This window comes from Motacilla alba, chromosome 6 (genome assembly GCF_015832195.1).
Source record: "Motacilla alba alba isolate MOTALB_02 chromosome 6, Motacilla_alba_V1.0_pri, whole genome shotgun sequence".
NCBI lineage: Eukaryota > Metazoa > Chordata > Aves > Passeriformes > Motacillidae > Motacilla > Motacilla alba.
Genome location: NC_052021.1, coordinates 29344201 through 29359874, shown reverse-complemented (window position 1 = coordinate 29359874; position 15674 = coordinate 29344201). Strand labels below are relative to the sequence as shown.

General features: G+C 43.9%; 1 protein-coding gene across 2 annotated transcripts in view; it reads left to right on the top strand.

Moving 5' to 3' along the window:
• The first annotated feature begins 2798 nt into the window (after positions 1–2798).
• SHTN1 (shootin 1) overlaps positions 2799–15674 on the top strand; it is a 55361-nt gene continuing 42485 nt past the window's right edge. The window contains exons 1-2 of one of the 2 annotated variants that reach the window (XM_038140896.1): positions 2799–3014; positions 9655–9707. In XM_038140896.1, the coding sequence (XP_037996824.1) occupies positions 2957–3014; positions 9655–9707 (111 nt within the window). In that variant the 5' untranslated portion in view covers positions 2799–2956. The remainder of the gene's footprint in view (positions 3015–9654; positions 9708–15674) is intronic. The other variant, XM_038140897.1, reaches the window with a different exon arrangement.

The window sequence follows — 15674 nt, the reverse complement described above, 5'->3', positions numbered from 1 at the left end:
GTGGACATATGACTTTAACGTGAGTAAACAAAATAAAGGAAGAATTGACTTGCAGCCTTTGCAGATATCAAAGGGATTTTATGCCCTGCTCTGGCTGCATGCAACAGACAGAACATTGTTGGAGGATGAAAATGTCCGGTGCCTTGGCACCGTGCAGGGATAAGCAACCCTACAATGACTCTTTTGCAAATCCTGCTATTGCACTGCATAAAGGAAATGGGTTTGGAAATGAAAGGGAATGATATCGGCAGTGGGAAGAGGGACTTGGAAGGAGACCTGTGGCTGAAGGGAAGCCAACAAGGCAGCCCAAGAAAGGACACTAAAAAGTAAAACACTGGCAAAACTGCTCTGACTTAAAGTGGGGACTATTCAAAACCAAGGTCATCCCAGAACTCCAAGGACCTAAATAGGACCTCTGTGTTCCTTCAAATGGAGGTATTTATTGATGCGTGGCTTTATTTGTAGCTTTTATGTTCAGCTTCTGGTTACAGAGATTCTGGTTGACTCTTCCACTAGGCTGAAAAGCCCTCAAATATGGAAACTGCCATAACCAAATAATTTGTTTCCTTTTTGTTCCATTAAAAAGATCAAGGGTTTGAATTCTCTCGTTGCAAAGCACTCTCCTCAAACCTTAGGTAATTTTTTTCTTTAGTGATTTCTTTTTAATTTTTTGTACCATTTTTTAAAGAAATGGATACAGAAAATTTATTATGTTCCTATCAGTGTTACAGAAGAAACTTTTTACCCTGCTGTCAGCATACCCCCATTCTTTTGCAGTAGTAACTTTCTGTCAGCCCTTACATAATTGCTTGCACTTTGCCTCCCACTTCCTCTACAGAGCCTTCGTTTTCCAAGGTCATTTCCCATTCTTTGCATACGACTAGGAGCACAACCTGTAACTTTGAATTTGGTACAGTTAAAGGTGTTTTGTGCTGATTAGCTCAAAATAAGTCAGCTAGTGCTGACTAGCCTATGAACTTGCCTCCTTTGCCTTACATGGGGCATATCATGCTTCTGAGACATCAGCACAGCTCACATGGTTCTTATGGCTTCTCTCCAGGATGTTACACGTGTCATTAACTACCTGTAGGACAAAAAAAGTGCTGTAAATCATCCGTATAGAGTCTCTTCATGTTTTAAAGGTTTCCTAGGTAAAATGGGAAAACTAGAGGATACTGTATGGGAGGAAGGAGGCAGGAGGACTGAGCAACTATTTGTAGCAGGGTGTTTATCCTTTCACTCTGGTACTTCTAACTAATGTTGCCACGTCGGTGTGTTCTGACCTGCCTGCCACAGGGGTTGATGGGTGTTTGCCAAAGAAGGAGGGAGGGAGCGAGGCATATGAACTGTACCTTTGCCCATGTCAGTCTGGAGATAGCTGCTGCTCAGCTGACTGCTGCTAGAGCTCAGCAAAATGTATAAACAAACTCTGCATTGCACTTACTGTCAGCCTTGGGGTAAGCTGGGTAAGGTAACCATTTCAATACAGAGATTATCACTGGATCCTCTCCTTTTTCAGAAAGGGATCATCAGAGAATAGCAGAGAGAAGTGTGTTCTGACATGAACACAGCAGGTCTCTGTCAAAGCCCTCTCCCCTAATGTTGTACCAAAGTTTCATTAAAGTGCTGGACACTGGGATGCAGTTGTTTTCCCTTGGATCCTCACAAACATTAATGAAAGCTTCCAGGGTTCTTTTAAAACCTTTTAGCTTTCTTCCTACCAAGGCACTCATACAGCCGTTTCGTGTCCCCACCACTCTCTGGGCAAGGGCTCCTCAGTGGAAAGCTGTGCTGTGCAAGCTGTGCAAAAGGGCACATTAAAAATGAAGCAACACACGGGCAGCTGTGCGGGGAGTGGAGCAGGAGGGCTTAATCCCAGCTCATGGGGGGCTGATGCTGTGGGAGACCCTGCCTGGGGTCTGCAGCAGGTCCTGGACAGGCTGGATCGATGGGCCAAGACAAACAGCATGAGGCTGAGCGAGGCCAAGGGCAGGGTGCTGCACTTTGGCCACACCAACCTCTGCAGCAGTACACGCTGGGGGAGAGCAGCTGGCAAGCAGCCTGGTGGAAATGGACCTGGGGGTGCTGGTCTACAGCCAAGAAGGCATGCATCCTGGTCTGTATCAGGAATAGCTTGGCAGCAGGCCAGGGAAGTGATGCTTCCCCTGTACTCTGCACTGGTGAGGCCACACCTTAAGTGCTGCATCCAGTTCTGAGCCTCTCAGTTCAGGAAGGACACTGAGCTGCTGGAGCGAGCCCAGGGAAGGGCAACACAGCTGGTGGAGAGTCAGCAGCAGATGTCCTGTGAGAAGTTGAGGGAGCAGGGGTATTCAGCCTGGAGGATGCTCCAGGGAGATCTCACTCTACAATTCCCTGGAAAGAGTTTGGAGCCAGATGGGGTCAGGTTCTGCTCCCAGGAAACCAGTGACAGGACAAGGGGGCACAGTCTTTAGGCAGGAGAGGTTTAGGTTGGACATTAGGAAGAATTTCTTCACAGAACGGGTCATTAGATAGTGGAATGGGCTACCCAGGGATGCGGGGGTCACCATCCCTGGAGGTGCTCAAAGAAAGTCTGAACGTGGCGCTGGGTGCCATGGTGTGGTTGACATGGATGTGTTCGGCCACAGGTTGCGCTCGATGACCTCAGAAGTCTATTCCAGCCGAACTGATGCGCCATTCGGTTCGCAACCCGGACCCCCGCCCCGAGCGCGTCCCGCCCGCCGGGGCTGCCCCGGGCCGAGCCCGCCGTGCCCGCACCGCACCCGCACATGCTCACTGGGGCGCCGCGGGAGTCTGGGCATGTGCAGAGCGGAGCGGGCCGGGCCGCTCGCCGCGCCCGCCGCGCCCCGGGGCTGCGGCCGCCGCCGCCCGCCCGCTGCCAGGTGAAGCCGCGCTCGCTGGGGCGGAGCGCAGCGGGGCAGCCGCCGGCCCGTGGCGGCGGCGGCGGCGGGGCAGGATGAACAGCTCCGACGAGGAGAAGCAGCTGGAGCTCCTCGCCAGCCTGAAGGACCAAGGTAGGGGCGGGCGGCGCCGCCTCCGGCGCTGGAGAAAAGCGGCTCCCCCCGCTCCGCCGCGGGCCCGGGCTCGGCTGGCGGGAGCGCGGCCGCCGCGGGGCGAGGGCTCCGCGCCCGCCGGGGGAACGGGGCGCGGCGGGGCGGGCGCGGCCTGGGCGTCCCCCGGCCCCGCTCTCAGGCCCCTTGCTCTGCCCATGCGGAGGGAAATAATAAAAGCCTTAATGAAATAAAGCAGGGGAGTGGAACGTGTTGGCTCTTCCCCATGTGGGCGCCCGCCGCGGCTGCCTCTCCGCCCCGCGGGTGCCCGCTGTGGCTGAGGGTGGCTTGCAGTCGATGATCTCAGGGGGCTTCTCCAGCCCCGCTGAGGGAGCGGCTCTGCGAGCGCGGCCGTCGCGGGGGCCGATGGCGGTGGCGGGAGGCGGTGGTGCCGCACATGGGCCCTGGGTGCTCGGTGCTGCCCTGGCGGGGAGCTCGGAGCCCCCAGGACCGGACAGCTCCAGCGGTGACAGTCTGTCCGCCTCGCTGTCCCTCCGAGGAGCTGAGCCTCTCGGGGAGCTGAGCCAGGCCGTGCTGACCTGTCAGCGTGTCCCATCTCCCGCTCCGTGCTGCAGGGTCCGGTTCTGGCCGACCCATCGAACTCCTGTGGTCCCAGTACTCATCAGCGAGCGAACTTCCCGCTCACAGCTCAGGGCTGTCCTGATGCGCTGTCGGTTTCTGTAGCACTGTAGTATTTCCACCCTGGACTAGTTTGGTGTCGTGTGTGTCACTTTCGGTGCTTTAGTAGTAAAGGCCAGAATTTCATCATGTTCAGTTTCATGAGTGCATAGTCTGACGCAGCAGCTAGAACACTGTAATATTTAATCCTCTGCAAGAAGGCACATGGAAAGGAGTTGGTGTGCTCCTAAGCCATTTTTGACTCCCCTGGGGTCAGTCTGTCCTGGAGCCAGGTTGGTCCAGCAAAGCTGCAGCCTTAGTCAGGTGGGCACATTCCAAAGTTTGAAGGTGTGTTTGAATTGTGGAATCTTCCTTATAAGCGCACCAAGCGGTCTGTGTTGCCTCCTGTGCCACAGCTGCATGTGCAGGAGGTGTGAAGGAGCCACGCTGGAATTCACATCTGGTATTTTCCCACTACTGAGCTCTCCTTGTCTCCTGTGAGCTGGGGAGGGGCAATTTGGAAAGGAACTATTGGGCAAAGTTGCGTAAAAGAATGAAATTACAGGGGTGTGATCAGTGTTCATCTTTCTGTCATTCATTCCGGTCATAAATGTGCTCCATCACTTTTGTTGTATAGCAGAAGCTTTTCCTAACCACGTTTCATTTGAATATTAATGGACTATTTATGACCTGCTTTGTCACTTTTTGGGTTTTTCTTGTATGCTCAGCTTTGGAAATTCATGATTACCATCAGCACAAGATAGACTCTGCCTTGGAAGGATTCATTAGGTGTAAAATGATAATCTTACAGCTGAGTGTTTAGGTAATCTGAGACCAAAAAATAAGGCTCAAAATCTGGTTCTCTTGCTGACTGACTGCTTCCCTCCAGCACTGTTGCCTCCAAGAGAGGATTTGTTAAAATGATAATAATCAGTTGCGAAAAAGACAAGTTTGTGTTATTCTTTAGAGGAAACTGAGCCTGTTGAAATTTTTTAGAGCAGGTCTTCAGTTCTTCTCTCTGAAAGTCTTCTCCTCCAGTGTGCCGGGTACCCTTTAATGTCTAAGGAAATTTTACAGGACTAGAGGAATTAGTTCAAGGGAAAGTTACTGTAACTTGAGGACTGGCTGTCCCAGGTCCACCTGAGCTGTGGAAATAGAAGCTGTGCTTGGCAGACCCAGTCCTGTAAGGCTCTGTTCTTGGTGGATGTTCATCCTTAAACACAGGAGTTTTCGTGTGTTGTTGATAGGCTAACATACACTTTTGTGATTATGTGGCTGGTGAGAAAATTGTTTTATGTAGGCAAAAAGTTAGCCAGTGGAAAAAAAAATCAGTAGTTAAGTTGTGTCAGAGTGAAAAACTTAAGCAATGAAAAGGTAATGAGATAAATGAAATTATTCTAATAGTAAAATAAAATGCTTACTGTAGATAGGTAAATTTGCTAACTCTTTATATACTGTAATTTGGAATAGATAGTGTCCCCTCTATTTTTATTGATAGCAAAACAAGACTATTTTAGATACTACCAACTTCCCTCAAGTAATTTTAGGATGGTCTGTTGAACAGCGTCTCTTAATTTTCTTGTTTATTGCTTTCAAATGCAGATAACAGTATTATTTTGGAAATAAATGCAGTTGGTGGAAGGATCTGCTGGATCTGAACATTTGGGGTAATGGGTACACAGACTTGTCCTGTCTTTATTTTGTTCAGAGTGGTGTACAGCTTCAGATTTTTGTAACGTTTTCATGTGTAGTCAGATTTCTCAAAAATGCAAATGGGTTTGGAAAGGTTTCAGGAAACATTCATTCAGTAGCCGTTGGCTTGGTTTCTTTTTCAGGATGTGTTTTTCTAGTCTTGAGAGGCTTGCCTGGCACCAGGTAAATGAAATGTCTGAGGAGTGGTGCCACAGCAGCGTCTGTGGCTGACTGCTGTCACATTTCCACTGCTGCTCTTACTTCTCCTCGCCAAGGTCAGGAGAGTGAACCTGAGGCAGGTGATTTGTAGCTGCCCACTCAATTCTCAGTGGCAGCTGTGAAGCTCTCTGGGTCTTGGGCAAATTTGCTTGGCTGCCTGGCAGAGCTCTGAGCAGCAACAAGGACACTGAAGCCATCTGTGTGTAAGATACTCTTATCTTTCACCCATGCTGAATTTTCCAAGTCCTGTGTGTTAGGCTCAGATACCTGATACTGATCATTCTTCAGCTTGCTCCATTACTAAGTTTAAGGTGAGCATCGTGAAGAAACAAGATCTCTGTATTGATGATATTTTGGACTTTAAAGTGTTGTTTGAGTTTTAATCCTCAAATAGTTTTCTGAAATGTCATGGTTTAATAAAGCAGTTTCACTATAAATATTACTATTGCTTACTGTACTTTAAGTGATGTTTCCAGTGATGTACACTTCTATTCAAATGTCCCTTATATTTCTATGGGTAAGACTTAAAACAACAAGAAAAAAGCAGATTGGCAAAACTTTGTGTTAGTAGTGGTTGGTTGTAGAACCTGAGGAATGGTAGCAAACTTGACTAACAGCTGAATCATAACAGTAGTTGATTACCTGCCTGAAAGATTGCCTTGTTTGTCTTTGGTTTTATTGGCACTGCTGGTACCTTGCCCTTAAAAGACAGAATCATCTTCTGCAATAGTCCCTTTTTTGTTCAGTTGAAAACAGGAGTCAGTGATCAAAGTGTCTGGAGTTATAAACAAGGTAAAATTGCACTTCAGCACTGCCGCTGTCATAGCCACATTTCTGGTCACTTTGCTAAATTACAGTGGTTAACAACTGCTGCTAACCACACATATACTAAAGGTATTTATATTGCCTGTTTTTTTTCTTCATTTTCAAATGATCTAACTTTGCTCTGTGTTTGTTGGCTGGATTTGATGAAGTGTGATGCTTTCCAATCTCTAGTCACAAGCACTGTGGCTCTGTATACTTTTTTTAAAAAAAAATATGATCTATTTGATCTCTTTTAAGTTTTTCTTAAAATGTCAGTACCTTTGAATAAGGGAACATCTTATATGTATCTTCTTAGGAACAGACTAGACTGCCAGTCTGATAGCAATATCTCAGAGCAGTACCTTTTAAATGTATGCTGTTGACAAGCTCCTAATGTGGTCGGACAAATTCATTCTACTTTGTGGCAGATGGGCAATTTTCATGGCCAGAGGAATTTCTTAGGACACCTTCCTAGCTGCTGTCTCCCCTTCCATAGTCACCTGCTCTATAATTTACTTTTTCCCTGTGTACCTGTGTGTATATCTTAACACACAGCAGCCATTATTCCCCAGCAGAACCCATCCTGCTTGAATGTATTAGAGTTCAGATGTTTTTTCCACTTCAGTTTCTTGTGTTGAACCCTATCTTTTTTGTCAAAAACTTGTGAAGGCAAATCTTTTGGTGTGAACTTAGTGGTTGGTCTTTATCAGGCAGTGGTGTGTCTAGTTTTCCTGGCCAGTTTTTTCAAGGAAGATGGAAGAGTGCAAGATGCAAATTTGGGGTTTAATTAAATTTACCTGTACACACTTTCACAGATTTGAGTAAAATCGAGGCATATGGGAACACAGATGCAGGAGCTGACTTAGAGTATTTGTACCTAACACTTATTTTTGTGTACTTACACAGGTGATTTTTATTTATTTTTTAAAGAACTGTAAGGTAATTGAGCCATGTAGGTTTCAGCAAATCTCTTATCAACCATGTAAGCTTTAGGCCTGATAATAGGTTTGTGTCCTGTGAGTCAGGCTTTGGAGTCATTGTAAGGTGCTGGGTGGAATGCTGTCCCATAGATTCCCCTTAACAGAAGGAGCTGTTAAAGATGCCACCCAGGCATTATTTGAAAATAGTGTGTGCACCTGGCTGCTGCTGCTGGTGCCTTGCTGCATCCTGTTGAAATACTGGTAAGTTGATTTAGCAGAAGGGATCTTTGAGCCTAAAATGGTCAACAAAAGGAAAATTGATGATTTTGGCTTTTTTTTTTTTTTATCCTTTTGACAGCACTTCACAGTCTTGTGCATGCTGTGCATGGAGGAGGCCATTGTTGTTCGTTTTCACATCACTCTTGGCCTGATTCTTCCTATTCCATGTACACTGGAGGAGCAGTGTGGTGGCAGCAATTCCCCTAAAGCTTCTGGTGATGACAGGGGTAATTCTGTCCCTAATGATATATCCAAAAAGCCAGGTGTTAGTTTACTTCTACCAACAAAATATGACTTAATTGGGATAGCTTGTTTGATCTGGAGCAGAGGAGTTCTTGCACCATCAGCTCTTTCTCCTGCCCGTACCAGTAAAGACGTGCCTGGTCCGTGGTATGGAAGCACAAACAGTGGAGTGGCACTTGCTTCCTTTGACAGCTCTACTTATTTTTTGAGTAAATAAGTAGATTTTAAATCCATTGCTTCTTGATTTGGCATGAAATGGCTCTCAATCGACTGGAAGGCCACCCTGGTTTGCAGTATAAGTACTGAAGTATATGCATGTAGCATTTTTAAAGTTTGGGGTTTTTTTCTTTAACTTGTGTTTTTTAATATGCAGCTTTAGGAAAGGGGTTGATTAAGTTTGTAATAAAAAGAGTAGGAAGAGTCACCACCTCACTCTGTGTAAATGAAGGTGTCTTTCCTGTTGTTCATTGTGAATTATAGTCATTATATACTTTTACCCTTATGGCCTTGTTTTAGTAATAAGTCCTGTTCAGCCGTAATAAGTACCTAATACTTAAAACACCTAATTTAGATAATACTCACATTTTGTTAGCAAATTCAGGTTCAGGATACACAGGTTCTCAACTGAAAATCAAAAGACTAAGTTATAATTAAAGGAGCTTCTGCATACAAAGTTACCTGCTTAATTTAGTACTGATAAAGGGTATCGATATGTTTCCAGGACAGTCCCTTCTGGCCAGCTGAGCTGTGGAATGAGTATTTGGTGAATAAGTGAGGCCACAGTTGTGAAGGAACATGCTGTGTTCACTCATGTTGGCTCTTTTGGGGTTTTACTCTTTTACTGTAAGAAAGAGCAGGGTTGGCCGAGAATACATTTTGGGTGGGTTAAGAGCTACAGCCCAGAATATTCTGTTATTTTCTCCTTCAGGGCTAATGAGTCAGAGTTCTCTGTTCATGGAGCATGTGAAGAGAGCTGCGAGGGTGGAGCAAATCTGTATTTACATTTTTCAGTCATTTGTAAAGTATTGAATGTCAAGAATGACTTTGCCTTAAAGGCGAGCAAACAAGAGCAGTTTTCAAGTATGAAGAAACTTGAATTGCATCTCTTGGTACAGTTTGCATTCTTTTTCTTGCATCTGGATGGTAGAGTTCTCTTCCCTTATTTCTCTGAAGGGAACAGGGAATAGCTTGGCAGTGGAGCAGTGGCCGGGAGGCACAGCCTTTGTGCTCCTGTGAAGGAAATACATTGTTTCACCAGTGTCGGTTCTTGTTTGTTCATCTACCTGTTGGTTTTTTATTGTCTTTTTTTTGTTGTTGTTGTTGTTTTGTTGTTTGTTTTTCCTGCTTCTTGGGCATGGAATTTTGGATACATAAGGAGAAGTGGGGACAAGGTAAAGGGATGGATGGGAGACCCTGGTTCTACGGGTGCATGGATCAGCTGCTCTGCAAGTACCCAAATATCACACCAACCATTCTTTCTAGGATTGATCTGTAACCTGAGGCAGTGTGGGTTTAAAATGGTCACTGCAAACCAGTATATCCACCTTGTAATTTTTGAACTCAATCAATAAGATTGTTTGACTCTACATTGATCAAAAATTGATTGTTTTGGGAGCTACCATCTTTTTCAGACACTTCCTAATTGCTTCAGTTCTAGAGGGCTGTCCAGTTCATAGGATATTAACAGGCTATTAATGAAGTTTATGACCCATGTTATTTAAGAAGTCTGCATAGACAAACAGAAGAGTTTTCAATTTAATCAAATGGAGAGCTAATTTAGGAAGAGGTACTGCTGTATTAACTTTTTTTCTTTTTTTCCCCTTGTGTAGCTATTGGCGAATATGAAGAGCTTAGAGCAGAAAATAAGAAAACTAAGGAAGAGGTTTGTATGAATCAATTATTCATTTAATACTGAAAAGCTAAATACCAGAATACCTTGTGGACTGTGGCAGATTGTTGACTGCTTTTTTGAGTTCACTGTTACATAATAATAATAAGTATTATTTGTATCTATGTGTTTTATGGAGCAATGACTGCAACTCTCACAACTATTCTGGCTGTCCCACTCCAGAAAAGTTCCCATAAATGTAATTTTATTGATTGCTGCTTTACCAGGTTTGCCTGTGGTAACAGTGGGAGCGTAGACCAAGTCACGTGTTCAGATAAAATTGTCTTGTTTTATTATGACTTCATTTGCACAGGGGACTTTATTACTGAAAAGAAAAAAAAAGAGAACTTCCCTCAGCTTCTGAACATTCATAATGTAGAAATATGATTTCTGAAGGTAGGGAGGAATGCAGGGGAGTCAGTGCTACACTGTATTGTAAGCAAAATTCTCCTTTCTCTAGTATGAGTGAGCTGAAGATGTAAGAAATCTGTTAGTTTTTAAATCCCTGTTAGCTGCCAAGACACGTAGGTTTAATTCAGCTTCTTCTGAAATCATTTTGGAATGGCCATTTTTAGTTACAAATGTTTCAATTCAAGGCTGTATTGAGAACACCTTGTCCTTAACTCTTGTTGTTGAAGAAAATTTGATACTTATGTACACTTATGATTCAACAAAGGTTATGTGTATTTCTACTGAGGTCAGCACAGTGAGCTTCATTCCCTCCTATCCTCTGACCTCCTTGTCCTTTTCAATTTGGTTGTTGCTGCATTCCTGTTCTGCTGACCTTATCCCAGGAAATCTGTCCTCTCTCTTTGCTGTTGGGAAGAAATGCTCAGAAGAAAATGAGAACGAGACTGACTTGGACCAAGACTCCATCCAGCCCAGAATGCTGTCTCTGAGGCATGTAGGAGCATGTTTAACACCTGGGCAGGTTTCTCTTGCAGTCTCCAAACCATTTGCAGCCTGGGAGGGATTTCAGCCTCCTGCCCTGCACTGCTCTTTTCCTTTAGTTTGTCCCGTGCTGGCTGTTGGCTTCTGTCACATGTGGGGAGTGCCAAGCCAGGACATGTGTACACCCCATGAAAAACAGGCTCCCCAGCTTGCCTGAACCCAAGTCATATCAGCTTTGGTGTTTCTTCAGCAAAACTTTGTTTAGCTTGGGAAGGGAGGAATGGGGAGACTTCCCTTGAGCTACATTTTTATTTCATTTTTTTTCTTCAAGGGGAATTTCAGTGAAAAATTTTATTTCTGAAATTGAGATGGAATGAGATGTTTTGGGGTTGTTTTTTCCATTCTGCTCTTCTTGCCTCCTTGCTCCTCTCTTTCACAAGGCTTCTTTCCTACAGCTGCATATCTCTAGCTATTCCTGTGTGTTTCATCTGGAGGCTGCTTTGAACTTTTGCAGAATTCTTGCATAACACCCAAAAATCCCCCCAAGCCTGAGTGTATGGGGATTACATTCCCAGCTGAGCAAATCAGTTAAACACGTGCTCAGGGCTGGATTTTCAGTTGTTATGCAAGTTTTCTCCCTCCAAAAACTCCATCCTGCAAATCGGTGTGCTTGTGTAAGCAGTCATGGTTCATTGTTCAGGTGCTTGAACTCAAGTGGTTAAGTGTGAGGCTCTTAGTGCATTTCTTCCACCAAAAAAAAAAAAAAAATCAATCTACTCATACAGAGTTCATGGTTATATTTGCTTCCAGTGCCAGTACTGGAAGAAACTATTCCTTGTGTTATGACAGGGCAGAGTAATCCTAAAGGTTCTTAGCACCTCTTGCTTTGTATCTTAGTTTGTGCTTTGCAGGATCAAACCTGCTGCTGGAAAAATGTAGCACAGACTTTCTCTGCCCGTGGGTCTGGGAAGTTGTGGGTGACTTCTGTTCCTATTTCTGCCACTGTCTGTCACTGTGAATGTCAGCAAGTGGCTTCCTCTGTATCAGTTGTGGTCACGTAACTGTGTGGACAGGAGAATGAGATGTTAATTTCTTTAGCAGGTGACTTGCAGACTGTGTGTGGAAAGTGCCACAGAGGAATTAAATAGCAGTCTGTGTCTATGTGCTTTTGGTACACTTGGTGGAATACTTTCCTAGGTCACTGCTGTGCTTGTATGGCTCTGAAAGATGAGCTGTGCATGCAGGAATTGTCCTAGTTTCCATTAAACACGTGGAACTTACTGGATAACGGGCAGCTAACTTAAGATACAATTTTAATTTTTGAAAATGCATGCTCTTAGTTCCCTATTTATTCTTAAAATAAGGAAGTAAATTGACTTTTATGTGGCTTACTTTGTTCAAAGCGCTGCTGCTTTGAAAGGGATGCTAATAACCCTGAAAATACAGGAGCAAAAGACAAGATCTTTCATCCACAATGTCTCTTCCTCATTGCCTTGCAAAACTGTCAATTTGGAGACCACTGGTGGAGTCTCTGACAACATTCCCCCCGACATTTTTTATTAGTGTCTTTAAATACTTTTAGAAACAATGGAGGCAAAATTATATTGGCAGAATACGTGTCTTAGGTCACCTTTTTTTTATTGATGCAGCCAACAAAACATTCATACCAGCCCCCCAAAAATGGATAACTAATGTTCAGCTGCACACAAATGTGGGTAGCTTAATATGCAGTTCTGACATATTCAGAGTCAGATCATGAATAAATATTTGACTACTTGCTAATCAGACAGAAATGACTCTGAACGCTGGTTTTGACAGTGTTTTGTCATGCTGCCAGTAGGGGAAAAAAAAAGCAAGACAGCTATCCAAAACAGTAGGTGTAATACTGTATCTCTGATACATCATTCACGGTGTTTGCTCTGTTAAAGCACATGGGTGGAGTGGATTATATGTTTTGTCACCAAGTGGGAATGGGAAATGGATTCTGCCTTGACGACACGCTCATTGTTTCTCTGAGTACTGCAGATGTCATTGGATACTTTTGAACACTGCACCAAACTCACAATTTTAGAACAAGCATTAAATCTGCATACATTTCACAATCTGTGTAAATGGGAAAGAATTGTGTCTTGTGTTGCTTAGCAATGGTTTAATTGACTATATGACTACTACGTGAACTTCTTGCATTTTAATATCTGGGCTGAACAATCTCCCTGTTGTTTTTGCCCTTTGAAGGCCCTTTACTGAAGTCTGTAGGAGCTTATGTGCAAAATAGTTGGCAAAAAAGAAGCCTGTTACTAGAGCATAGACAAGAAACTAGAAGTTAAAGTATTACCTTGTGTATTGGCTACCTAGAAGGCTAAAATCTGAAAGGAGTGGGATTGACAAATCTTCTGAATTTGTGCCTGCAAAGATGAAGAATATGTGGAGTTATTCACAAAATTAATTTTTGCAACTGGACTGTTAGTTTCTAAAAATACAGGTGCAATGTATTTTTACTGCTGGGAGATTATCACTCCTGATAAGAGCCCTGTAGCCAGTTCAGGACTGCAGTGTTGTCTGTTTAAATTGTTGGGGTTTTTATAAGTGAGATAATGGTTGTATAAATATTAGATTACTAATACTAAATCTATTAAATAAAATAGAATAAATGGTTATTTTACTTTGCAGAGAAGCTGGAACTCTTATTTAAGTTAAAAACTGAAAATTGACTAGCAATCTAAGAACTACAAACTTTTTAATTTTTATTTAAGGTTTAGAGAACTTTAGTTTGGAGCTATTCCTTAACACTGGAAAGGGGAAGCTTAGTAAATACATGGAAACTGTTTCTCCTTAGCAGTTGCATGTGCTTTAGTGTGGAAAGTGAACAGTAGATTTTATAGTAATGTTAACTATTTGCCTTTTAATATTTAGGAAAAGTGATACTTTTGTCCATTAATGATTCTATTGTATATGCCTTAAATTGCCTTTTTGAAAAGTGAGGTGGTTATGAACTTTTAAGACTTCTGTGGAGCATTTTATGAGCAGCTCATACGTCTAAATTTTGATTTTTAAACTTTTCAGTTTTAAAGGCAAGGTCGATTTATATTAAAGGGTGACAGTATTTTTTTATTATGAAACATAGTTTATAGGCTTTTTATGTTTGTGTAAATTTCAAATTTGAAACAGTTTAGATAGTTTAAGAAAATCTCAATTTTTTCTAATTCTTAGAAGATAAACTAGGATATTTTTTGGAAGGACCTGTAACAGCTCTTGCTTGCATGGCTCTGATTGCAAGACAGAAGGCAAAGTGCTTTCCATTGATCATTTCAGCAAGGGCAGCAATCTCCCACTCTCCTTTTCTTCTTCTTCTTTCATTCTGAAGCACAGTAGCAGCAAAAGGAAGGTATTGAGAAAACTGCAACTGGGAGCAGGAATTGCTCTGCAGAGACCCAAGTCTAGAGACCCTGATTGTGCAGAGAAATGTCGCAGTTATGAGGAGAATAGTCAGCTTGCCGTGGTCCAAATGGAGCTCTCTCTGCAAATAGCACTCGAGGTGAAGTGGAATAGGTCATTTAACTTCCCCTTTCACTGCACAGGGAAGGCTGCTTTGCCTTACAGCCTGCTGCCTGGAGGATTTTAAAAGGAGTTTTTGCTGCCTGGAGAATTTTAAAAGGAATTTTTCCTGTTGTTGGGATAAGGGTGTGTGCTATGTCCTCTACCTCAGGGTTTCCATCAGTAGGAAAGTTGTTGACTTCCAAAGGCAGCAGATGAGATCCTTAAAATGCTAATGTTCCTGGTTTTTAAGTTGCTCACTTAGTGTGCAGTGGGCTGAAAGCTTGCAGTGTACAGAAAAATCATGTGTGGGTGAAATATGTCAGTGTGGCTCCAGGGCTTTTCTTGGGAAATCCAAGGAGGCAGCAGCTCCCACCAGTTCCCTTTTGTGGCAGGACTGTGCTCTGCAGGACAGCCAGAAACATCTTCTGCATCTTTCACTGCCTTCTGCTCTTAGACTGCACTTCTGCCACGAAGGTAACACAGATTTTTGCTGAGGAAATAGAGGGAGGGCAGCTAGCAGCAAGGTTCATGCACAGATTTCCTTTTCCCACCTCTCCTCTGCAAGATTCTCTTCACAGGCTCTTTGTTAACAGGGCCCCAGGAAATGGTGAGTCCTCGTCTGGTGCTGCTGGCTCTGCATGTCTTTGCTCCTTCTGCAGCTCTGCCTTGTTTCACAGTCCTTAGAGCAGCTGGTGACTGACCTGTCCCCCTGCTCAGCTCCTGTCCCTTGAAGCCTCATCACCCCAGTGCCATGAGAAGAGAGATTGCTTGTTGAGTGCAGCTCCTTTTGCTCCCACGGATAGCCATCAGCTGCCCCTGAGCCAGCACCAGTGGCATCCTCACCTTGCCCGAGAGCAGATCCTTCTTTGGGTCTCATCCAGGGTCCTCTGTAGCTGATAGAAGAGTTCTCTTGAATTTGGCTGCCTTTGAATCAGACTCTCCCCCTTCTTGTTGCTTAACAGCAGGCTCCTTTCCCAGCTAACTCAAAGTGGCTCCTCATGTGGAAAAACCGAAAATCGAGCGAAAGCATTTCAGGGTTGGTTTGGTTTTGATTTGTTGGTTTGTTTTTTTTTCCCCCAGTTCTGTTCCAGTGGCCAGCATCCTTGTAATTGGAGTTGCACTGTAAGGAGCTCAGTCACACAGACCTCTTCCAGAAGTTAACTCATGGTCTTAGGTTGATTTATTGCTGTGAACATGCCCAGCCGCATGTGAGGAAGGATGTGTAAGGCACCTTGTGTGCCAGTCATACTTCCCCCTGGGTCATGTGTTTTTCACACTGTGGTTAATCACTGACTGTGTCTCTTGTGAATTTTACTCATTTCTTTGAGTTCTTTCATTTACTTACAGAATGGGTTTTCTTACAGAACTCTATTTAACATCTGTTTTATTCTTTCTTTGTGAAGAACCCGTTCCATCATAAGATCAGTGATGGCAGGCCTGTGTAGTGTTAGCAATAACCACAAAATTAATAAAACTGAGGTGATGGGAACTCCTGAAAGCATGAACATGAGTGCCTTTCTCTCTACAAAGCTG